General features: G+C 43.0%; 2 protein-coding genes across 2 annotated transcripts in view; one reads left to right on the forward strand and one right to left on the reverse strand.

Annotated features, from left to right (window-relative positions):
- The window catches only part of Ddx42 (DEAD-box helicase 42), a 35,749-nt gene extending 35,356 nt beyond the window's left edge, over positions 1–393 (reverse strand). Inside the window, exon 1 of the mRNA XM_021634299.2 lies at positions 212–393. The gene's annotated coding sequence lies outside the window, so the exon portion shown is untranslated. The remainder of the gene's footprint in view (positions 1–211) is intronic.
- A 528-nt stretch (positions 394–921) lies between these two features.
- On the forward strand, positions 922–20,468 carry Ccdc47 (coiled-coil domain containing 47). Its single transcript, XM_021634301.2, has 13 exons — positions 922–1,140; positions 4,236–4,516; positions 5,806–5,913; positions 7,726–7,900; positions 9,679–9,800; positions 10,020–10,085; positions 11,413–11,514; positions 11,699–11,809; positions 13,055–13,140; positions 14,794–14,852; positions 15,086–15,195; positions 15,394–15,561; positions 18,851–20,468. The coding sequence occupies exons 2-13, from the start codon at positions 4,253–4,255 to the stop codon at positions 18,929–18,931; spliced, it is 1,452 nt and encodes a 483-aa protein (XP_021489976.1). The 5' UTR covers positions 922–1,140; positions 4,236–4,252; the 3' UTR covers positions 18,932–20,468.
- Positions 20,469–24,982: the final 4,514 nt, after the last annotated feature.

Here is a 24,982-nt window from a genome sequence, read left to right on the forward strand (position 1 = left end):
CGTGGGAAGGCAACGCAGCTCCGGAGGGCCGCCCTGGGGGCCCCAGGCCGCGCACCCGTCCCTCCCCGGACGCCCGCAGCCGCCCAGGCCCCGCGGCTCCGCCGATTCTTTGTTAAGCGAGGCCGAGGTTCCTCCGCCCTCGCCAGGCCCCAGTTACCTCCCGTGCCCCCGGGACTAGCGGCCCCGCGTCTGGAAAGCCGTCTACACAAACCTGCTGCCGCGGCTGCACTCGCAGCTGCTCCTACCGCCGGCGCGAAGGAAGCCCCACGGCCCGGAGAACGCGCGGCTTGCGGGGCCGCGTCCAGCCGAGCTCCTCCTCCGCCCCCTTCGCCGCCGCCGCCGCCGCCGCCTCACGGCCCGTTGCTGACTGGGGGTGGGAGGGGAGGAGGAAGGCGCATCTGACATGCGCGCTCCGGAGGGCGCGAGCCGAAGGGTGTGGCTGGGGCTACGGGTCCCGAGCGGCGCCAATTGCGCCCGCCCTCCCGGCTCCGGAACACATCGTAAGCGCGTCACACACTCTGGACAGGGGCCTGGTTCCGGACGGGCGGTGTGTGTGGCTCGCGGAGAGACTAGATCCGGGGTCAACACAGCGGAGGCGACAGGAAGCCGCTCAGAAAACCCAAGATAACTACGGGGTCGACCGGCAACCTCATTTACATATCGGCCCCCTCTCAGCGCTCGTCCCCCGCCAAAAAACACTTGGGCACTGTTTCCCCTCGAGCCTCCGAACACATGGTCCCACAGAGTATGGCCGCCTTTAGCTTCCGGAGCACCAGATCGAAGTGACGTCAACCTGACGGGCCCCTACCGGAGAAAGCCAGCCTCCGCCAGGGCCCTCCGAAGCCCAGGGGCGGCCGGGGTTACGTAATTTTCCCAGCAGCCTTGCGCGGGCGTCCTGCAGACCGCGCCCCGCCCCCGCGCTGCGCGCAGGCGCAGACCAGCCGTACGCATTCTACGTAACGGACGGCTGCAGCTACGTGAAGAGTGGGGGGTCGTGACCGAGCTACCTGTTCTGGGCTGTTCAGTGACGTCGCGGCCCGCAAATATCTTTGCGACCTGAAGGCAGAAACCAGACAAAGGCAGGCTGGGTGGAGGTGGTGGCCTTCAGGAGTCCCGGCCGGGTCGCAACCTCGGGTGCAGGTAGGTAGCGGACCGTGACATGCCAAGTCGGTGTGGCCAGGCCAGGCCGAGCGGTGACTAAGTTTCTTGGCCGCGGAGCCGGGTGCTGTTTCTCCCCTAACCAACCCTTTAAGTCCGGCCCGAGGGGACATGCATCAGTACCGCAACTTATCTCTCCCGGATTAAAAGAAATAAAAGAAAAAGGTTAAACCTCTGTCTATCCTTTCTGGCCGTTTTCTGTTGGACTTTAGGAGGGTTTGGAGTAGTACTAGTGGCTTTGAGCAAATTCCAACCAGCAGGACAAAAGTCTGCGAAAAATTTTGGTGTGTAGCCGAAAGAATGCAGCATAGATACCAGGTTCCTCCGTGGTGGAGTTAGGACTGGACACAAGAGGTTTCACAGAAGCAACCGCTTCGAGAGCGCTTAGCAGAAGGTTTCTAACGTACAACTTGTTTGTAGCGAAACACTTTGTAAGGAGACAGGAATGTCTACATCGTTTCTAGAAATTTGATCGTTTTGACTAACACCATAAAGAGCTGAAAGGACAAGCGATGATTGCCACATTTGCTCGTTTTTAAGTCTGGAGTCAGTGGCCGAGAGACTACTGAAGGAAACTGCCAGAGATAATAAAGACAGGCGTTAATGCTTTTGTCTGGCCTGGTTTCTAGTGTTCAGAAGTTCTAGCTTCAGAAGTGCTAGAGACTGAGTGACCTGGCAGAGAGTTGTGAGTTTGAGAAATGGGTTGACAGGTGCAGCTGAGCCTTATTAAAAGGAAAGCCAATGCACAAATGGCTTGGATAATTTTAACCTAAATAACCTTGAGGGAGCCTATATGAATTACATTAGAAATACTTCTGTGTTGTGAATGTTCTGAGCATAGATTCAGTTTATAATGACCAGACCTTTTGGGAGTCAAGTTGACTTCTACTTGAAAGGCAGAAATTTTTTTTTTTTTTTTGAGACAGTGGCTCAGTCTTGCAGCTGGTTTAAAACTCACTGTGTAGGACAGAGCTTGGCAGGCCAGTGGAACTCAGGCTCCTTGGTGCTGGGGTTACAGAATCGAGCCAGTGCACCCTGCTCCTGCCCCTCACCCCCTTAAATGTAGGGTCTCACTAGGTCGTCCTGGCTGCCCTTGAATTCCCACTGCTGCTTGCCTTTGACTCCTGAGTGCTGGGATTAAAGGCATGGACCCCACCCCACCAGTCCCTTGGAGTTTTTGAGATAGGATCTCATGAAGCCTGGACAGACTTGGAACTCACTATGTAGAGGAGGATGGCCTTGAACTTTGATCTGGTCCCTCTGCCTCATTCTCCCAAGTGTTAGGATTACATCACACACCCAATTTTATATGGTGCTAGTATTAACCCAGGCACTCTATCAAATTGAGTTACATACCCAGCCTTCCTTGTAACATTCTAAAAATTTATTTATTTGGGTCAGAAAAGGGGGAAGGTATACCACTGTGTGCATGTAGAGGTCGGAAGACAACTTATAAAACTTGGCTCTGTCCTTCCACTTTGTGGAGCCGAAGGGTAAGACTCGGGTCCTTAGGCTTGTTGGCAAGTGCCTTTACCCACTGAGCTGTCTCAGAAGCCCAGCCCTTTTGTGAACATTTTTAATAAATGAGAAAATACTGTTTGGATGTTACACCCATAGTTTAATCATTAGTAGTTATCCTTTCATACATCCCTCAGTACCCTGTCACTAATAATACTCTCATACGTATCTATCCTTTAGGCTGTTCTATGCTTAAAAAAAATCGTGGTTTTTTTTTGTTTTGTTTTGTTTTGTTTTGTTTTTTGTAACTAAAGATACAGGGCTGGTGTTTACGTGAAGGCGCAGAATTGAAAATAAAGTATAAATGATTTTATTGGTTGAATTTCTTTTTGCATTGTCTTCTGAGATTTCATGAGAAGTGAATGCTGTTAGCCCATTTTGTCATTTTGTGGTTGTATTGATTAGCATCTGCATCTTCTTTCTGTACTTAAGTGTTCACACTGTGATGATGATAGTGATGTGTGTCCAGGAAAGCATGTCTGGAGGGCGTACACACACGCACAGTTGATGGGTAGAAAAGGCTTTGTTTTTTCGGTGCTGAGGATGAAGCCAACCTTAATACGTGTCACAAGAATGGCTACAAGCCACCTGTTGTCAAGCTGCATGTTGACATGTCCTGGTGTTTTTATTTATGGATTATTTTGTAATCATTTACATACAAATAGTTGGATATTACTACTTCTCTACACTCCTTAGTTCTTTTAGAAAGTTTTTAAAATAATTCACCTATTTATTTTATGCATATTGATGTTTTGCCTGCATGCATGTCTGTGAGGGTGTCAGATTCCCTGGAGCTGGAGTTGCAGACAGTGTGACTTGCCATGTGGGTGCTGGGAATTGAACCCCGCTCCTCTGGAGGGAACAGCCAGTGCTCTTCTGCTGAGCCATCTCTCTAGCCCCTAGAAAGGTTCTCTCAAAAGAACCTTTTTTAATGGGAAAAAAAAAGCTTATGAAATACGTAAAGAGAAAGAAGATTTTAGAGAGATGAACCTAAAGAAATTAATAACTTCTCTTTGTTTTTGTTTTTCAAGACAAGTTTTTCTGTGTATCCTTGGCTTTCCTGGAACTCACTCTGTAGACCAAGAGAGCCTGGAACTCAGAGATCCACCTGCCTCTACCTCCCAAGTGCTGGGATTAAAGGCATGTGCCACCACTACCTGGCACTTACCCTCATTTTTGCAGATAACTGCTGAAAATGATCAGGATAAACCCCATACCTCTTGGCCTCACCTCATTGGTTTTTTGTTTTGTTATGTTTTGTTTTTGTCTTTTACATAGTGCTGTCTGAATCCAAGAATATTGAGTAAGCGAAAAGCAGGAGACATATGTGAGATTGTTTTGCTTTTAATTAAGGGTCAGCCTATAGGTTGGTCTGGCCTTGAGCTCAGTATATAGCCAAGGCTGGCCTTGGACTTCTGATCTTTTTTTCCATCTCCCAAGTACTTGGATTACAAGTCTGTACCACTACCCCTAGCTGGCTTATAGATTACTGACAATTTACAAAGTATGTTAATTGTGTGTGTGGAATGGTAGCTCACTCAGCATACACTTTCTCACAGTTTACTTTTAAGGTGCAATGAGAGCCTTCTATGCTTTCTGTGCTGTTGTTTTGGTGTTTGGGAGTGTATCTGAAGCCAAGTTTGATGATTTCGAGGATGAGGAAGACTTGGTAGAGTATGATGATAATGATTTCGCCGAGTTTGAGGATGTCATGGAAGATGCTGTTACAGAATCTCCTCAGCGGGTGATAACCACGGAAGATGACGAAGATGAAACCACAGTAGAGTTGGAAGGGCAGGATGAAAACCAAGAAGGAGATTTTGAAGATGCAGATACCCAGGTAGGGTTATTGTTTTTAAGACTTATTTTTATGTGTATGAATGTATTGTGTGCACACCTGGTACCCTTGAAGGCCAGAAGAGAGTGCTGGATCCTTTGGAACTGAGCAGCCCTGTGCTTCTGTGAACCAAATACAGGCCCTTTGCTAGAGCAGCAAGTGCTCTAATTTATGAGCCGCCTCTTTAGCTCTATCAAGGCTGCTTATTGTCAATTTATTGGGAAATTCAGGAGAATGAAAGATTTATTACTGCTTTTCTCAAACAAAAACCCAAATATAGGGAGACTTTTGCTCTCTGGAATTTTCATTTTTGTTCAATAGCTGGAGCACTTTCAGTTTTTTCTCTCTCTCTGTAAGACAAAGCTTCTCTGTAGCCCTGGGTGTCCTGGACCTGGCTTTGTAAACCAGGCCAGAGTCTGCCTGCCTATGCCTCTCTGTTTCTGGGATTAAAGGTATGTGCCACCATAACACAGCTAAACTCTTACAGATACTTTGTGGTGTGTTCCTGCGTTTACCTTGATAAATCATTGTGTTTTCTGTAGTTACTAGAATAGATAAGATCTAAACTGAGAATAGATAATGTTTGAGTGACAATTTAGAATTTTGGGTTTTTAAATAAGTAGTAGTATTCTTTTAGTGTTTTGGGGTTTTGTCTCATCTTTGAAGTTTGTAACATTTATACTGTGTAGTACCTCATTTTGTTTGTTTTTGAGAAAAGGTCTATGTGTTTTGTTTTCCTTTTTGCCATGTGTTTTATTATGTATGTACATTATGTAAATTAATATAATCAGACTAATTAACATTCATCTTACACATAGTTTTTTTATGTGTACCGAGGAAGCAAGGACAAGGTTTATTTTCTTTTCTTTCTTTCCTTCTTTCTTTCTTTCTTTCTTTCTTTCTTTCTTTCTTTCTTTCTTTTTTTTTTTTTTTTTTGAGGCAGGGTCTCACTATGTATCCCTGGCTATTCTGGAACTTGCTATGTAGACCAAAATGGCCTCAAAATCACAGAGATCTGCCTTCCTCCTAAATGCTAGGATTTAATAAACTTACTACCATGCCCAGCTCTCTTACCAAATTTCAAATATGAAATGCATTATTAAATGTCATTACCATGTGTGTTGGTTTTCTAGAACTTACACCTCCAAGTTTGGTGTTTTGCTGCAAGCATTTTACATCTGTTTTCTGTCCTTGTTGCTTATTAGTTACCTTTTTCTCTACAGATGTTACCCACAAAGTGAGACACAACTGCTGGCATCATTTCTAAACATGATTGCGTTTTGTTTTTGTAGGAGGGAGATACTGAAAGTGAGCCATATGATGATGAAGAATTTGAGGGTTATGAAGACAAACCAGATACCTCTTCCAGCAAAAATAAAGATCCAATAACAATTGTTGATGTGAGTATATAAGATTCTAAATTCCAAAGTAAGCAATACATCATTAATACTATAGCTGTAGTCCAGGACATGCAGTGGGTGTTAGAATAATAGTGCAATCTAATAATGAGCTTAGCATGAACTCTGATAAACATCCGTTGTTATGAAGCAACTCTCATGTTGTAGTCTAGCCCTCTTACTTAATTCAAGTAGTGTAAGTGGATAGTGGGGCATACTTCAGAGTCTCTCAGAAGCAAGCCTGATTTATTAGATTGTCTTTGTTTTCTTCTTTCTTTCCTTCTTTCCTTCCTTCCTTCTTTCTTTCCTTCTTTCTTTCCTTTTTCTTTCTTTCCTTCTTTCTTTCTTTCCTTCTTTCTTTCCTTTCCTTCCTTCCTTCTTTCCTTCCTTCTTTCTCTTTCCTTCCTTCCTTCCTTCCTTCCTTCCTTCTTTCCTTTCCTTCTTTCTTTTCTTCCTTCCTTCCTTCTTTCCTTCCTTCCTTCCTTCCTTCCTTCCTTCCTTCCTTCTTTCCTTTCCTTCTTTCTTTCCTTCCTTCCTTCCTTCCTTCCTTCCTTCCTTCCTTCCTTCCTTCCTTTCTTCTTTCCTTTCCTTTCTTTCCTTTCTTTCCTTCTTATTGTGTGTGTTTGAGAAAGGGTTTCTCTGTCTAACTGTTCTGGCTGTCCTGGAACTCACTTTATAGACTGGGCTGGCTTCAGCCTCACAGAGATCTGGCTGCCTCTGCCTCTCAAGCGCTGGGCTGGCTGGGACTAAAAGTGTGTGACACCATGGCCAGCTATGCATTTACTTTTTCCTTCCTTCCTTTCTTTCTTTCTTTCTTTCTTTCTTTCTTGCCAACCTAAACTGTTTTTAATTTTTTATAGCTATGAATTTTCTTAAAGAGTCTTTAAAAAGCTGACCTGGAGCTGGTAGCCACAGCTTTAGTCTAGCACTCTGGAGGCATAGGCAAGCAGACCTCTTTAGTGCAGCGTTCACTGATGTACAAATTAAATTTTGAGATAGCTAACTAGGGCTATAGAATTCCGTCTCATAAAAAACAAATCAAAAGAAATAAATAAAAAGCTGAGCTAGAAGATTAAAATGGGCATATTTTCTGAAGTGTCACTTTTTTGTTGTTTAGAAGATTTTATTTTTCTGTATGCATGTTAGTGCACTATGTGCATACCTGTTGCTCTTGGAAGCCAGAGATAGCATCAATTCCCCTGGAATTGGAGCTGGAGATGGTGTGAGCTATCATGTGGTGCTGTGAACCACACCTGCGTTCTCTGCGAGAGCAGCCAGTGCTCTAACCATTGAGACCTCCCTCCAGTCACGACGGTTATATAAAAATATCCATGTCGTAGTTAGAGTTTTAATTGCTGTGACGAGACACACAGCTCTTATAAATTTAACTGGGGCTGGTTAACAGATTCAGAGGTTTAGTCCATTATCATCCTGGTGGGACGCCTGGCAGTGAGCAGGCAGACGTGGCCTGGCGCTGGAGGGGCCAACAGCTCGGTATCTTCATCCACAGGCAGCAGACGGAGAACGTGGGCTACGCTGGGTCTGGGTGTAGCCTGAACATAGTAGACCTCAAAGTCGTCCCCTCCACACACATACACACGCACGTGCACACACACACATTTCCTCCAACAAAGCCACACATGCTAACAGTGTCCCTCCCCATAAGCCAAGCATTCCAACATGTGTCTGTGGGGACCATTCCTATTCAGACCACCACAGTCCACTTCTATCTATGGGCTTTCTCGTTTTTTCAGCCGTTACTTAGACTCCATGTTCAATCTCAGCCAACACTGGATGTGATTTTCCCTTCTTAAGGTCCCTGCACACCTCCAGAACAGTTGGGAGAGTTATTACCTAGAAATTTTGATGGTGACCGGTCTGCTGGCCTATATCATGAACTACATCATTGGGAAGAATAAAAACAGCCGACTCGCTCAGGCCTGGTTTAACTCTCACAGAGAGCTTTTGGAGAGCAATTTTACCTTAGTGGGTAAGTTAAGCCAGTGTGAGACCAGCGGCCTGCCTGGAAACAGTTTGGTAAGAACAGTTCCTCCCCTCGGCAGAAATACCTAAATGCTTTCACAGAAGGCTGACTACAATGCACTTGTTTTCTCCAAGGGTCCCATTTTGTTGGGTTTATATATAAGTAAATTAAATATATAATATAAAAGATAAATAGCTTTGGATACAGCCAGTATAAAAACAAGATGTTAAAATTCTCATTGAAACAAGAAACTGGCATTTTAGGTAGTTTGATAAGATAATTTGTTTGATTTTTAGAAATGGGAAATCCCTCACAGTTTCTGGGTGATTTGATTTTAGCTCCACAGATGAAGCACACAGGGTAGGTAGCTGTGTACAGATTATGAGATTAGACTCCCTTCACACTCGCTCAGTGTTTTATCTCTTTAGTGAGAAGCACCCGTCCGTCTTACTGTACATACACATTGTAGTATGTATTTTACATGCATTGTTTTAAAAATTAATTTATTATTTTATTTATTGGGAGTGAGTAGGACTGCTTGTGACAGATAGTATAAGCAGGGAACACAACTTATGGGACCCAGTTCTCTCTTTCCACATGTGGGTCCCAGGATTCAGGTCATCACTTGGTAGCTAGTGTGTTCACTAGCTGAGCCATCAGGGTTATGTAGCTCTGACCAGCCTAGAACTTGCTTTGTAGGTCAGGCTTGCCTCAAACTAATGGAGATTCTCCTGTCTACCTGCAGAGTGCTGAAATTAAAGGCATATACCACCAAATTAAGCCTCACTTTTTATTTTATTTTATTTTATTTTATTTTTATTTTTTGGTCACACATCATTTCTTAATTGCTTTGTTGCAACTCTGTTAATTGAATGTAGTTTCTGGTTTTTGTAAGGAAGCTGGTATTAAAGCTTATCACAAGGTTAAAGTGCAACCATGTTACTAGACTCTGTTAAACTATACCTGTTTACCAGTCCATGCTCTATTCCCTGTCCCATAGCTTTTTAGGGTGTTATTTAATCAGGGAATTTGGGCTGGGGGTGGTGGAGAAGCATTCCTTGGCTCATTGCCCTCCCTCTTCTTCATGCCAGAGTCCATACTTTTTTTTATGGAGACAATAAAGAGTTTTAACAGTAAAAAGAAGCCCTACCTCTACTGGCCTGTGCAGCAACCCTCAGCATCCAGCACACTTGGCCTAGCAGATGACAAAGCACCGGCCTGTATCCCTGATGCCCACCGTCTTGGTGCCTCCTGCGTACTGGCAGCAGTGGCAGACCCCATTCTCTGCTCTCTCATAACTTCACAGAGAAACATGAATGGATAGCAACATAAAATGGTGGAACAGTGGAAATCAGTAATCTTGCACAGGAAACTTTGGGAGTTGTTGGCTGTAGTCTGCCTGAAGCTGGTGTAAAATAATGATTTTGGTGATTTGAAATGTGTGGAAACTACTGTTGAATTCTACTGTCAGAAGTAATTGGAATTAATGAAGCCCATTCAGAAAATCCAGGCCTTATATACAAATCTTGTTCTGAAGATGGTTTGGCTGAGAGATGACACTGAGTATGTCTTCAAAACTAGATGAATTAAAGTGGGACGAAGCAGATGATAAATTTATACATCAAATCTATTGCGGCATGAAACCTTTAAAATAATACTGAAGTAAAAGCAACAGTGCCGATCCTTTAATCTCTTTCAAAGGAGATGCTGTGCCATAGCAAAGCATTGCTATCCTAAAGTGCTCCAAATGTCCAGTGAGTCAGCTTCAGTGCTTTTACTCCTAGGGGATGATGGAACTAACAAAGAAGCCACGAGCACAGGGAAGCTGAATCAGGAGAATGAGCACATCTATAACCTGTGGTGTTCCGGTCGAGTGTGCTGTGAGGGCATGCTCATCCAGCTGAGGGTGAGCAGGGAACGTCTGGGCCCACATGTGTCCCCCTTTGTTTTGTTTTTATGTGACTGCTAATCTAAATTCAAGGCTTCATTCCTCCTTGTTTGATTTAAAATAACGCCTGAGTATTATATTTCTACTAGTTGGCAAATGAAGCATTTGAGCCCCCTCCGAGGCCCCTCTATAAGTGTAAGCTGCAAGACAATGACTAATTCCTCTCATTTTTTTCAGTTCCTTAAGAGACAAGACTTGCTTAATGTCCTGGCCCGGATGATGAGGCCAGTGAGCGATCAAGTGGTATGTATTCCTGCTGGTTTTCTTGGTACAAACGGAATTGTTTTCTTAGCTCTTCCATTTTTGGATTATGTTCGGAACTGAAGGCTTTTGCTGTGTGCCAGGAACCTGGAACAAAACCCAGATATAATTCTTGTGTCACACTGTCAGTTGGGTCCTATTTATTGCTGACTTTTGTACTTGACTATGCAGTATGAACCTCTGTTAGTGTTGTGTTTCTTCATTACAAGTTACCACAAAACTGCCCGTTTGCCTGGGATGGTGGCGCATGCCTGTGATCCCAGCACTCAGAGCGGCAGAGGTGGACAGATCTCTGTGAGTTCAAGGCTACTCTAGTCTACAAAGTGAATCCAGGACATCCAGGGCTACACAGAGAAATCCTGTCTTGGAAAACACAAATAAACAAATAGCACCATTCAGGAGTGGAGAAATGGCTCAGCAGTTGAGAATACTGCCTGCTCTTCCTGAGTACCAGGTTTGATTCCCAGAGCCAACACCAAACTCATAGCCATCTCTTCCAGGGAATCCAGGGAATCTCTCTTCTAGGCTCTGGGGTGCTGCATACAGTGGTGCACAGATAGGCATGCAGGCAAACACCCATACACATAGAATAGAAAGAAGTAATCCTTTTCTGTTTGTGTTTTGAAATAGTCCTTGTAGATCAGGCTACAACTCACAGAATCTGCCTTCCTCTGCCTCCTGAGTGCTGGGATTAAAGGCATAAGTTTCCATACCCAGAAAAATTAAAAAAAAAAAAAAAATTGTTTTTGAGACCCTTTCTCAAAAACAAAGACTGAAAAGAAAACCCTAGCAGCATTTATTGTGTCACAGTATCAGGACATGAGTGATCCAGGGTAGTTAGCTGGCTCCTCTGCTTAGGTCCACAAGGCTGGCAACAGTGTGAGCCAGTCTTGTGTTTCCTTCTTTACAAGCTCACTCAGGCCTGTGTCAGAATTCAGTTTCTTGTGTTTATAGGTACCTATTTTCTTGCTGCCTGCCAACTAGGACTTACTCAGGTCCTGGAGGTCCTCATAACCCAGCCCTTTTCCTTGATGGTCACTTTTGTACTAAAGATTGTCTGCTTCAGCTACAGCCCAGTTATTTTTATAACTTGCAGGATTATGTGTTATACCCAAAACAGTACCCCTTTTTGTTAATTTGAATTAACCGATTGGGGGTCATCTGCCATTATATTATGAACCAGACTTAAGGGGAAAACGTATGCAGCAGAAGGCTGGATTCTTGGAGCCTTTTAGAAATCTACCTACCATATAACTCAACAAGTGAGCTTTATCTTTTTTGTTTTTTGTTTGTTTGTTTGTTTTTAAAGCAAATAAAAGTAACCATGAATGATGAGGACATGGACACATATGTGTTTGCTGTTGGCACTCGCAAAGCTTTGGTGCGACTACAGAAAGAGATGCAAGATCTGGTATGTCAAGTTGCTCTAATTTAAATGTCTGTAGAAGCTGCCTCTTTATTACAGAGAAGTCCAGCACAGTTCTGTCTCTCAGATGTTAAGTACCACTTCAAAATAGGTTCAATTTTGAACCTAGTGTTTTGGAAAAAAGTGTATAATAAAATAATTGTTTTATGTTTTCACTCTCTTCTTTCAGAGTGAATTTTGTAGTGATAAACCTAAGTCTGGAGCAAAGTATGGACTGCCAGACTCTCTGGCCATTCTGTCAGAAATGGGAGAAGTCACAGAGGGAATGATGGACACAAAGGTAAATACAGTAAAAGACTGTTTGGAGTAGCGTACACCTGTAATGGCAGCTACCCTAGAGGCTGAAGCAAGGTAGTACAGCGAGAGATTCTGTCTTCAAAAATGTAAATAATTAAAAATCAATACTAAATTTTATTTTACCCTTTTGAAACAGTTGGTAAATAATCTGTGACTATGAATCATTCCTGACACATTTTCTGTGATATTTATAGTCATCTAGCTGATAGGGATCACCTGGGTGAACACCGCTGTTGATTGTAGGAGAAACAGTAGGCAAGCAATGCCATCCTGATGAGGCAGTGGCCATCTCTCATGTTGAAAGGGCGGTCTCTCTGCAGCTGGGACAGCTCTTCTCTGGTGCCATACCTTAGTTACATGTGTGCTCCTTCTTCACACTGACAGATAGCCTGTCAGAGGGCTGTCAGTCCAGGAGACAGCTTGGCAGTGAAGAGCAGTGTGCAAGCAAAAGGACGGTAGCTTGTATCCCAGCATCTGCTTCATAAGTTGAGTATCCCATAACCCCAGTTTTGAGGGCTATGACTCTCTCCTGCCTTCCCCATGTGCACAGAGTACACACACACACACCTCTCCAAAAGAACTAATGACTTTCAATTCAAGCTTTCAAGATTTTTGTTTTGTCTTTTGAGATACAGTTGCTCACTCTGTGTTCCTGGCCTGGCGCTCAAAGAGGTCCACCTGCCTCTATCCCCCAGATGCTAAAATTAAAGGTGTGTGCCACCACTCCAAGCCAACTTTCAAGTTTTTTGTTTTGTTTATTTATTTTTAAGATCACAAAGATTACAGATTTAATCCTTCAGTGTCTTTTAGTCATTCCTTTTTTTTTTTTTTTTTCTTGAGACAGTTTCTCTGTGTAGCTTTGGCTGTTCTGGACTTGCTTTGTAGACCAGGCTGGCCTTGAACTAACGGAGATCCGCTTGCCTCTGCCTCTCTGAGTCATTCTTGAATTTCAGTTTGTAAGGGTAAGGATGGGCACACGGTGGGCACTGTGATCCTGTCATGAAAGGCTAAGGCTGGAGTGTGGCCAGCTGCAGACAACCATTTCTCTTAAGCTGAAGGAGAGGGCTCCCCTAGATAACTTTTTTATTTTTTATTTATTTTTATTTATATTTTTTAAGAAAAGCCTATTTTAGTCTGATATTTTATGAAAGTAAGGATTAAAAGGTGAATATCTATGAAAACTGGGAAATGGACTACACTCTGGTTAATATTCTTTCTTTCTTTTCAGATGGTTCACTTTCTTACACACTATGCTGACAAGATTGAATCTGTTCATTTTTCAGACCAGTTCTCTGGTCCAAAGATTATGCAAGAGTGCGTATGAAATCAAAGTATTAAAATGTGTTTTCCATATTAGTTTTATGTTGTAACTGCACAAGGCACCTCTGCAGTTTTCTTACCAAGTGAGAAGGTGAAGTTGGTAATGAGTACCCCTCACTAAGTGCATCATGGGAAGTGACCGGCAAGCCTCCCCACCCGGCATGCTTGCGTCACTGACCCAGGAGGCTCGGGGAAGGCTGGTGCTAAGAAATTGCAGCTGGTATACCTTTGCTGTTTCTAAATTTGTGATATTTGACTCTGATTGTAAATGTGTGTATTTTATACTTAATGCCACTTCCCCCTTCACTTTTTGAATAACTGGGTGTGTGTTACATTACTTCAATACCCATAGTTTCTGGTTTTATAGCAGTATTGTTCAGGTGTACATTGCCTCAGGGTTTGGGTTTAGATTTGTTCATTGGATTTGCAGGAAGTCTGGCAAGCACAACTAAATATACTTCCGATAGAGAATTGGATCTGACCTGATTGTTAGTTGCAGGCTACTGTCATGGCTGTGGGGTTGGGCACAATTAAAAGCCATCCTAGACCAGGCATAGTGGTGTAGGCATTTGATCTCAGCTTTCAGAGGCAGGAACAGAGAGATCTCGCAGTCCAGCCTGGCTTATATAATGAGTTTTAGGCCAGCTAGGGACACAGTGAGACTCTTAGCAACATATATTCTGGGAACTATAGATTCATTTCCCAATACCAAAATGAGAGTAGCAGCAACAAAATTTCTAGATTTCAGTTGTGTGTGGAGATTTCTCAGGTTCTTATGCTTCTAGATGATGTTGCATCATCCTTGACTTGCTAAACATGGTAACAACACCAGGGACAAAGTATTGCATTAAAGCTTTTATTAAGTCTCTTGTTGGGGTTGGGGCAGTGGATTGTTTGATAGTCAAAATTTGTAATGACAATCCAAACCTATGAGGGATTGTTGGTTGGACAATCCCCACTCTACCAAATTCTCAGGATACTTGAGTCTCCTACATAAAGTAATGTAGTATTTGCGTGTAACATATATAGCCTTTTCCACAGGAAACCATCTTTAGAGTCTTGTAATACCCGAGACAATGTAAGTGCTACTAAGTAATTGTTAAACTGTATGCCTTAGCTTTTAGAGAATAAATGATCACAAAAAAACAGTGAAAGTTGGGGATTGGAGAGATGACTCAGTGGTTAAGAGTGTATTGCTCAGACGAAAGCCAGGGATCAGGGAGCTTGATTCCAAGCTCCCTCGTGGAGGCTAAAAGTCACAGGCGATTTGACACCCTTTTTAGGCCTCCATGGGCACTGCATACACACATACATGCAGGCCAAAATAAATATAAATTTAGAAATTAAAACAAAAACAAAGTATTTAAAATATGGCCTCATACTTAAGTATAGGCATCTTTTGGGACCCCTGGGCGAGAGGGAGTATATCTTGCCCACTGAAAGCATTACTGGAAGGGTTGAAATATAGCACCAAGTGGGCAAGATGGCCTGAAAGCTCCTCAGGCTCTGGTTGCCATTGGCGTGGTGGTGCAGGGTTCACGCAGTGCTCTTTGCAGGCAGTTGCCCACCTGAGACAGATGAGCGGCTTGTGTGCCTGGGAAGCGCCTTTCCGCCATTCTTCTCTAACAGACTTCTCTTTTGTGACAGGGAAGGTCAGCCTTTAAAGCTGCCTGACACCAAGAGGACACTACTGTTTACATTTAATGGTAAGTGTTCTAGGTCCTGTCTGGCTTGTTCTTGGTTTCCTCTGAAATGTTTTTGAAATTGTTTTTCCTTCTGAAATAATAGCTTTAAAACTACAGCATCACTAACCTCATTCCTCCTTGTTGATGTCTGGGTTCCTCCTCCAAGGAGCTAGTCTGTTAGCATGAAGAAAAACTGCCAACCGAGAAGTGTTAATGCTGCCATTACTCAGTAGGAAAATGGCTTTGTTTTTCAGTACCTGGCTCAGGTAACACATACCCAAAGGATATGGAAGCTTTGCTACCCCTGATGAACATGGTGATTTATTCTATCGATAAAGCCAAAAAGTTCCGACTCAACAGAGAAGTAAGTCCCAAAGCCTTTCTTACAAACTGGCACTTTTTACTGTTGCTCCCCACCCGTGGGCAGCAGCTGCCGTGACTGAGTCTTCGCTAGTTGACTTGAAAGTGCCAAAGGGGGGTAGTTTTCCCGAAGAAGGCTAAGTGGGGTTTTCTCTTGTGGGATAGAAAGGGGTTTCTTATGAAGACTTTATTTCCTGGGGAGGGTAAACAAAAAGCAGATAAGAACCGTGCCCGAGTGGAAGAGAACTTTTTGAAGCTGACACATGTGCAGAGACAGGAGGCTGCACAGTCCCGGCGTGAGGAGAAGAAAAGAGCCGAGAAGGAGCGGATCATGAACGAGGAGGACCCTGAGAAGCAGCGCAGGCTGGAGGTGAGGCTCTCCCCAAGGCCGGCCGGGGCTTTTTTATTCTATGGTTTTTGTGTTTTGAGGATATAATATGATTACATCACTTTCCCTTTTCCTCCCTCCCAACCAAACCTCCCATGTGCCTACCTCCCTTCAGCTGTCTTTCAAATTTGTGGCCTCGTTCTGTGTTGCTTTTGGTGTGTGTGTGTGTGTGTGTGTGTGTATGTGTGTGTTGCATGTATGCCTGTGTCTGAGGGTATAAATGCAGCCTGCTCAGGCTGCATGATGTTACTTGCAGGCATGTTTTCAGGCATTTGGTGTTGGTAACCAGTTGGCATGCTCCTCTCTGGGGCAGACCCTTCTGCTCTCAGTGTCCCTTACTTGCCTGTACTTCTTTGTCTAGTTTGAGGCTTTGTGTGATTACTCCAAAAGTACTGTTTTGTTTTGTTTTTAGCTATCCAGGTTCCTATTTGTATTAAACTGTCTACTGTGATAATCCTGTGTAGAAATGCACACAGCTAAAAGTTTAACATTTTTCCGTGTTTTGGCTATGTTGTCATTTGACAGCACTTTATTTCACACTAGGTTGAGTTTGCACCTGGAAAATGGCTGAGTTACCCTCTTTTCTAATACAGTTCCATTTTAGATCGAACAATTAGAAGAGAATCGGGTTTTTAAAGAAGCCAGCATGTACACTTTATATTTTAAATAAATTGTCATTTAAAATTAGGATTTGATATAGAATTAGTGAATTATAGTATTTCTGCAGCTTTTGTTGTTGGTTTCTGTTTCTTACATAACTGTTATTCCAAACTTGAGATTCTTGGGCAATGTATGTTACACTTAAAAATTTCAGTATATTCTCATAGTTTGTGAAATAAGATGCCAAAGTCCAAGTGTAAACTGTGAGAGTGAAAAGAGAACAAAGTTCTGAAGATGTGAACTTAATTGAGAATAATGTTGAGGCTTGAATAACATTCTTCAGAGTAAGGCAGGTCCTTGCCAAAGAATGTGAGTGCTGCTGTGTGACTGTAGATGCCAGCAGCCGGTGCCTAACGCTGCCATGCGAGGTGCTCAGGAACCTCATGCTGCTCCTCTTTCTCATGCTTTCTTGATTTTTGTCTGGAGGGATGGACGAACAGGGCAGGGGTGGTGGCGGAGAGAGACACACCCACGTGTGTTTGTTCAGAGGACAAACCCAAGTGACGTTTGGAAGGTGTCCATTTTTTTGTGTGTGAGATGCTGGGAATTAAACTCAGGCCTTGCACATGCTAGGTAAGTGCTTTACCACTGAGCTATAATTCCCAGCCCCACTTTTTTAGGGGTTGGGGGGAAGGAACAGTATCTCTCTAGGCTGCCTGGCCAGTGTCATCCTCAGCGCTGAGACTGCAGATGCCTGCCACCACACCAGACTTTTTACACTGGCTCTTAGGGATATAGAGTCTTCATGCTTACAAAACATGCAGTTTATTGACTGAGCCATCTCTCTAGCCCTTAATGACTATGGTCAGCCTAAAAGTTTAGCTATTTTTAGTGCCATCTTTGTAAATAAAATTGACCTTTTAGTGTATAAACATGGAAATTTTGCATTAAGAACTACCCAGTAGGGGCTAGAAAGATGGCTTAGAGTTTAGGAACACTGGCTGTTCTTCCAAAGGTCCTGAGTTCAATTCCCAGCAACCCAGGGTGGCTCATAACCATCTCTAGTGTGATCTGGCGCCCTCTTCTGGCCTACAGGCACATGTGCAGGCCGAATACCGAATAAAAAAATAATAAATCTTTAAAAAAAAAAAAATCAATAGGTAGTGTCTTTAATTTTTCTGTGAAAAAAGTTCTCTTTTTTTGTGGTTTGAGACTACAGTGGCTTGAAGGAAAAGGACCCAGAACCTAGCCTAAGTCAAATGGTACGCTTCTTATGGAAACTTTTTTTTTTTTTAACAACTAGTTCATAGTATTGTCTGAGGACTTTGAAAAGATCCAGTAAACTTAATGGGAGACAGTACAAAACAAAGAGAGTTATGGTTAATTTCTGGCTTTTATGAAGAGGTTTTTAGATTTATCTGTGTTGCTGGGCACTGGTGATGCACACCTTTAATCCCAGCATTTGAGACAGGCAGGCAGATCCTTCTAAGTTTGAGGCCAGCCTGGTCTACAGAGCAAGTTCCCGGATAGCTAAGACTACACATAGAAACCCTGTCTCAAAAAACAAAAACAAGATTTATTTGTATGTGCTTTGCATACAACTATGTGTATGTGTACACCATCTTCTGGTGGTGGTGGAGGCCAGAAGAGGGCATTGGATCCCCAGGAACTGGAGTTAGAGATGGTTTTGAGCCACCATATAGGTCCTGGGAACCAAACCTAGGTCTTCTGCAAGTGTATCAGATGCTCTTAACCACTGAGCCATCTCTATAGTGTTTTTAGTTTTAATAATGTGTCTGCTTGTGGATATATGCATGAGAAATGTTCAGAGATGGTGTGGGATTCCCTTGAAGCTGGAGTCAGAGTTATAGGTGGTTGTGTGCTACATGGGTGCTAGGATCCAAACTCAATCCTCCAGAGGAACAGCAAGCTGTCTCTTAGTCCCCATGTCTGGTCATAATACCAATTTCTAGGCTAACAATAGCTAAGTAATGAGACCTTACCTTAACATTTTATTGTCTTTGCCTTGTTTTGTGTTAATTTTTATTTGTCAACATATGAACTGGCAGTGTTCTTGTTTTGTTTTTTGACTCAGTGTCTCATAGCACAGATTGGCCTGTAACTAACTGTGTAGCCAAGGTTGGCCTCAAAGTGCAGTCCTTCTGCCTTAGACTTCCAAGTGCTGGGATTAGTGTGTGTTATCATGCCTGGCTTGCAATTATTTTTATAAGTATATTCAAGAATGTTCTGCGTGTTGTAAGACTAAGATTTTGAATGAAAGGCTAGGTGTGGTGGAACACACCTTTGATTCTAGGGAGGTAGAGGCAAGCATATCTCTGTCAGTTCAAGGCCAGCCTAGTCTACATAGTGAGTTCCAGGACAACCAGGGCTATATAAGGAAGACCCTATTTCAAACTTCCCTCTATCCCCATACCCCACACTAATATGGGTGAGTAGAAGTGTCCATGGATACCAGAAGCATCACATCTCTTGGAGCTGGAGTTAAAGGCAGTTGTGAATCGCCTGCCATGTGCTTTGAACAGAACTTAGGTCTTCTGCAAGAGCATCATGAGCTCTAACCACCAAGCCAGGTCTCCGGTTTCTGGATTATTTTCAGTATATGCTTAGATCTTAATTTGGATCTTTCTCTCCCCCTTCCCTGTTTTCACAGGAAGCTGCTTTGAGGAGAGAACAAAAGAAGTTAGAGAAGAAGCAAATGAAAATGAAACAAATCAAAGTGAAGGCCATGTAAAGCCATCCCAGAGGTCTCGGTCCTGCCGCCTGAAAAGCACGAGTCCATCTCTCCCCTTGAAGCTCACCTATTTCTAGTGACTAAGAAATCCTTATTTCATACTCTCCTTTCCTGTTGGTTTGGAGTTCTGCAGCGGTTTTAGATACATTGGAAGGGTTTCTTTCAGTTATCTCCTTGCAGATAATCAAATTATTTTGATTATAAGAGGAATGGTTACAAAATATGTGTCGTCTTAAAATATTTTTAAATTATAACCTGAATCATCAATGCTTTACTTTGGTGTTTGAAGAACGATCATGAAATTTCTAGATAGGTTGTTGCTTTTGGTTTAAACTGGGAAATTGAAATAACTGTGGAGACTAACTAAACCAAGATTCCAAGCATATCTATTGGAATTGCACAATAAACATTGCTTGTTTCCTGTGTCCCACATTAAACTTGTGAAAAGATGGAATCTAGACCACTGTATGTGCTGATGAATTTCAGAGGCCTAGAACATAGTGCAGTGTGTATTTTCTGTGTGGATGGCGCTGACGGTATTGTTACAGGAGCAAATCTAGGGTTAGAGTACTACAGGTTCATGGAAGATTCTAGAGGTAGGTAGCACAGGAACAGTTTCTCCTCGCCTGATACGCGAGCTAATGACAATGTGAGTGCAATTTGAAGTTGTCGTATGTTTATTTTTCCTGAGTAAGAAATGCATGAAAACATGACCTGCTTCACCTAACTCAGACCAGCAGCAGTCAGATCACTGGTCTCTGTGAGGTCACAATGGTTTTCTTGGTTGCTGCAGCCTGATAAGTGTTTATGGAGAAGCTGGTCTCTGCCGTGCGAGTGCGCCTTTGCCTCTCCGTCTGCTTTTACCGTGTCCACAGGCCGGTACGTACTTTCTCGAAGCAAGTCACCGTCGATATGTACAAACGCGCTTTTAAAAGGTGAGCTTTCGTAGGCGGTTCGGGGCGGCCTGCCTCGCGAGGGGAGAGGCCCCTCCACCTGCATAAGCGTTTGGCTTGTTGAGACCTCTGCATTTTATAAATGCTTCCTACTGAGAAAGCATCTTTTAAGTCACTGCTTGTACCAGGTAGTTTTTGTTCGGGTTGGGAAGGGTTGGTTTTCTGTTGGGAGTGGGTGGTGGGTTTTTGTTGATGTTCTCTGTGTTCTGACGCAGTAACAGTGAGTTACAGTGAAAACAGTGTGTGCTGTTGCCTTGAAAATTATATGGAGTTTTTCACATGGCTTTGTCTAGGTTAATAGAAATGTATGCACTGGGATAAACAAGTGTAATGCTTTTTAACAGTTCACAAATTTAAGTTATTAAAAAAACACAAAATTGAATCACTTTAAGGCCATATGATTCTAGACTTAACATTGTTATACAAATCTTTAAAATACATTTAGAATCAAAATTTATGTGCTTAGTTATCTTTTGAGTAATATAAGCTTTCTTAAAGTCCCATACATTTGGACCGTGGCAGCTAATTTTGTAATTTAAGCATTCATATGAACTACCTATAACATATTAAACTGATTGACAAAATCTGAGAGTGCCGCCTTGACTTTTTTGGAGTTGTCATATGAGAATGTGTGTACCCAAAGGAAAGTCTCTTATTAAAAGTTAGCACTAAAATTGTTTTCCTTCAAAACCTTAATATTAAATATTCCTTTATAGTTACCACTTACCACTTTTAAAATGTTTTCTATTCTGAAGTCCTGATTGTTCTGCTTCAGAAAGGGTCTCAACTATATAGCCCAAGCTGGCCACAGTCAAACACATGATTCTCTTATCTCAGCCTCGTGAGTGCTGGGAAAACTGGCACACACCACCTGCACATTTTTGTTGTTGTTGTTTGTTTGATTTTGGTTTTTTGATTACTTTTTTGAGACAAGTTTTCTTTTTTTAAAAAAAAATATATTATTTGTACAACATTTTGCCTGCATATGTGCCTGTGCATTGGAAGAGGGCACCATGTTTTACTATAGATGGTTATGAGCCACCATGTGGTTGCTGGGAATTGAACTCAGAACTTTTGGAAGAACTGCCAGTGTTCTTAACCTCTGAGCCGTCTTTCCAACCTGAGACAAGGTTTCTATATATAGCCTTGGCTATCTTGGAACTGTCTCTGTAGACCAGGTTGGCCTCAAACTCAAGAGATCTGCCTGTCTCTGCCTCCTGAGTTCTGGGGTTAAAGGTGTTCGCCACCACCTCCTGGCTTAATTTTGTTTTATTGAGTCAGGGTCTCACTGTGTAGTGCTGAGTGGCCTAGAACTCACTGTATAGGCCAGACTGTCCTTGAACTCAGATCTGCTTGCCTCGACCTCTGAGTGCAAGGATTAAATGTGTGTGCCACCGCACCCAGCTGACTTGAGCCAAATGTTATTAGTGAGCCCTTTCCTATTTTAGTCAGCTTTCTATCACTGTGACAAAATAGCTGAGATAATAAACTTCAAGGAAGAGCTGATTCGGGATCAGTTTCAGTTCCTGGACTTTGTCCTCTTGCTTAGGGGAGGTAGCCTGTGGGGAAGCAAAGCTGCTTACCTCATAGTGGCCAGGGAGCTGACAATAGGAGGGGTAGGGTTCGTAATATCTCAAAGACACACCCTCAGTGACCTCACTTCCCTCTCTGGCTTTCCATCATCTACCTATACCACTGGCTATGTGTCTCTACCGTGGGACTTTCGGTGCACATTTATGATCCAAACCATTATAGTCCTCTCCTTGGGAAAGAGGACTAGTGATGAATCAGAGGACCAAGAGAGAAGAATGTTGTTTACTGTCACACTGGAAAGAAAACATGCTTTCCAAATCCTTTTGCATAGATCCCTAGCAATGCCAAAATTAGCCCTGAAATATAAAACAAAGGCTTGACCTCAGGGTCAGTAAAGCCATTGCTTGGACCAGGGGGATGCTCAGTGGGTAAAGGTTCTTGTCAGGCTTGATGACCTGAATTTGATCCCCAGAATGCATGCAACTCTCACAGTATATTCTCTGACCTCTACATGTGGGCCATAGCATGCACACACAAGCATGCACATGTATGTGCACAGGAGGTGACTAAATGTAATACTGCCTCCACACACAGGAGGCAGGGGCTGGCAGATCTGGGTGAGTTCAAGGCCAGCCTGGTCTACAAAGTGGGTCCAGGACAGCTAGGGCTACACCGAGAAACCCCCTCTTGGAAAAAAAAAATAAAAAAATATATATATATATATTGAAAAAAGTCGCTAAGCTTTTTCTTTTGGGAAAGTCCCTAACCTCTTTGAGTCTGGGAATAATATTTTTCTACCTACCTCACAGTTTACATTTATTTATTTATTTATCTATTTATTTATTTTAGACGTGTATGTGTTTTACCTACATGTAACTCTGTATACCATGTATGTGCCAGAAGAGAGTGCTGGAACTCTTGGGACTGAGTTGTGAGCTGCCCTGTGTGAACTGACTGCAAAAGCAGTCAGTGGCTCTTAACTGCGGAGACCTCTCTCTAGCTTATCTCACAGATAGTTGAAAACCAAAAGATAATGTGTACAAATTGTGTTATAATTTTAAGTACTTTATAAGGGCAAGGCTGCTATCAAATGGTGCATTTTGCTTTACTCTCTTGCTCTCCTCTGTCCAATAGAACAAAGCAGACCCTTTCTTTTAGCCATCTCTGACCTTTTGTCAGACCTGACAAGGTGTGTTTTGTTGTTATTTTGTTTTTCCTTGGAGCTGGGGGGGTATGGTGGAAATAGAGGGATTTTATACAATTCTATTTCTGTACAAGGAAACCTCACTATTTTAAGCATAAGATGTAGAACTCCTTTATATGGGGATTGGACCGAGGAAAATAACCGGGTGACATTTTCATTCCAGTCATCCAACAGCAGATAGAACAGTGTGTAAATTATTTAGCACCTTGTTGTATAAGCTCTATTGGATTTGGTGAGGAGTCAAATCCTGTCCTTTCTCCACCCACGTTCTCTTCTCCTGCCTCATTCTAAATGATGCTAAAGGGTAGAGAAGGGTTAGACCCATAGGAATGGCTTCTGAAACAAACTACTGAAACAAAAGTAGGAAGAAGCCTGGCTGAGTGTGGTGGCACGTGCCTTTAATCACACTTCCTAAGGTTCATTGTTTGGTGAGCAGCAAAAGATTTGATTGCAAAAGGAAGACAACAGGGCTGGAGAGAAGGCTAGGGGTTAGGAGCACTTCCTACCCTTGCAGAGGACCTACAGTCAAATCTCAGCTGTAACTGCAGCTCTAGGGGAAGGTGCAGCCCTGCTGCAATTACAGGCACGTAGGCGCATCTAAACATAACTAAGTCAACAAAGGAAGGAAGACAGACAACCTTTGTTACACGTTTGTACAGTCCCCAGCTGTCTCAAGCCCTCTGATCTGAGAAGGAATAAAAGAAAGCCGTTATTTTTCCCAACGGTGATTCCTACTGCTTGCTTTGTTTGAGATATGGTCTCATCTATAACCCAGACTGGCCTGAAGTTCATGGCAGTGCCCCTGCCCCAGCTGCGCGTGCTGGGCAGATAGGAGAGTACCGCCACATATACTCATTTTCTGAGAGGACAACCTGCTAAACATTACAGGCTGGCTTCCAACTCGTAGGCTCAAGTCTTCCCGCACTGGCCTTTCAGGCAGCCGGGAGGGCACTGCCAAGCTCACTTACTGCCCTACCTATATTTTGAGACAGGGTCCCATGTGTTCCAGGCTGTCTTCCAGGTTCTGGTTTTTACTCTGGCCTTCGTAAAGTATTCCTTTCCTTGGGAGTTCCTGGGGAGTAAGGTAGTACTGCCTCACCTATTTGTTGAGCTGCTTTTCTTTTTTCCTTGTGTGTGTGTGTGTGTGTGTGTGTGTGTGTGTGTGTGTGTTTTGTTATTTGAAACAGGGTTTCTCTGTGTAGCCATGGCTGGCCTGGAACTAGATCTGTAGACCAGGCTGGCCTTTGAACTTAGAGTGATCCACCTGCCTCTGCCTCCCAACTGTTGGGACTAAAGGCGTGCGCCACTACCACCTGTCAGGGCTGCTTTTCATTCTTACAGCTTTTTTTTTTTTTTCATTCTTCAAAAGTATTTGTAGTTAGCATACAAAATAATGGGTTTCATTATTACATGTTCATACACATAGCATTATACCTTGCTCTTATTTGTTCCCATACTGCTCTCCCCTTTCATTCATATTTCAAATTTATGTCTTTACATAGCTTTCTTATGTGCATTTTTCTGTAACTTAGCAGAGCTTCCTGATGAGCTACACCTCAGCCCTCCTTCCCAGTGCTTTTTTTTTTTTTTTAATCAAGTCTGTTTCCTTTTGTCTCTTTACCCACTTCCAAAATGGCCATTTGGAAGATCATATTAGATAGTAAAATGTAAAGTACTTAAGGGCATACAGTTGAAAACACTTTACAGGTTAAGTAATTCTAGTCAACTAGTTTTATGCCAAATACTTTTCCCTATTTCACTTGAGCATTCAAGCAATAAGTTCACATTTGTGTTTTCATGTAGAGGTTTACGTATTTGAATAATAAAGTCAGAAACGCAAGTAGCCAGTTCGACCTGTCTCCATTCCTTTAGCCTTCAAGTCAGTTTCAGAAAGCTCTGGAAATCTTTACACACCCCAACACTAATTAAAAAGCCTCAGGAGCTTGTGTCTTCCGGGTTCACATTCTGTAACCCCTGAGTGTTGACCTTTCATTACACACTTTGTTCTGACTGAGCAGCATTGCTATCTTAGAACCTATGCGTCTGCTCATTGCAACAGTCACAGCAGAATCTGGGAGAAGGTGTTCTCTGAGCATTTGTTGGCAGTTACTCAGTTGTAAACTCACTTAGCCACACTGACTCTCAAATCGTAGCACCCCGTTGGAAATGTGGTAGCTGGGTTCCTAGGTATTAAAACAGATGACCGCACCTAGAGTTTACACATCCCTTTGTAATGACTGTGGGAGGCTGTAGGGCTGGGGCGCTTGCCTAGCATGTGTGAGGCCCTAGGTTCAATCTCTAATGCAGTCCAAAGAAGGAAAAGAGGAGAAAGGACAACTCAATTTGAGGTTGCCTTGACAA

The sequence above is a fragment of the Meriones unguiculatus genome, chromosome 7 (genome assembly GCF_030254825.1).
Source record: "Meriones unguiculatus strain TT.TT164.6M chromosome 7, Bangor_MerUng_6.1, whole genome shotgun sequence".
Lineage (NCBI taxonomy): Eukaryota > Metazoa > Chordata > Mammalia > Rodentia > Muridae > Meriones > Meriones unguiculatus.

Excerpts from the sequence above, each read along its gene's own strand:
- Ccdc47 (XM_021634301.2), top strand. The coding sequence starts at position 4,253 with ATGAGAGCCTTCTATGCTTTCTGTGCTGTTGTTTTGGTGTTTGGGAGT. Across the intron at positions 4,517-5,805 it reads TTGAAGATGCAGATACCCAG|GAGGGAGATACTGAAAGTGA; the intron begins GTAGGGTTATTG and ends TTGTTTTTGTAG. Across the intron at positions 13,141-14,793 it reads GGTCCAAAGATTATGCAAGA|GGAAGGTCAGCCTTTAAAGC; the intron begins GTGCGTATGAAA and ends CTTTTGTGACAG.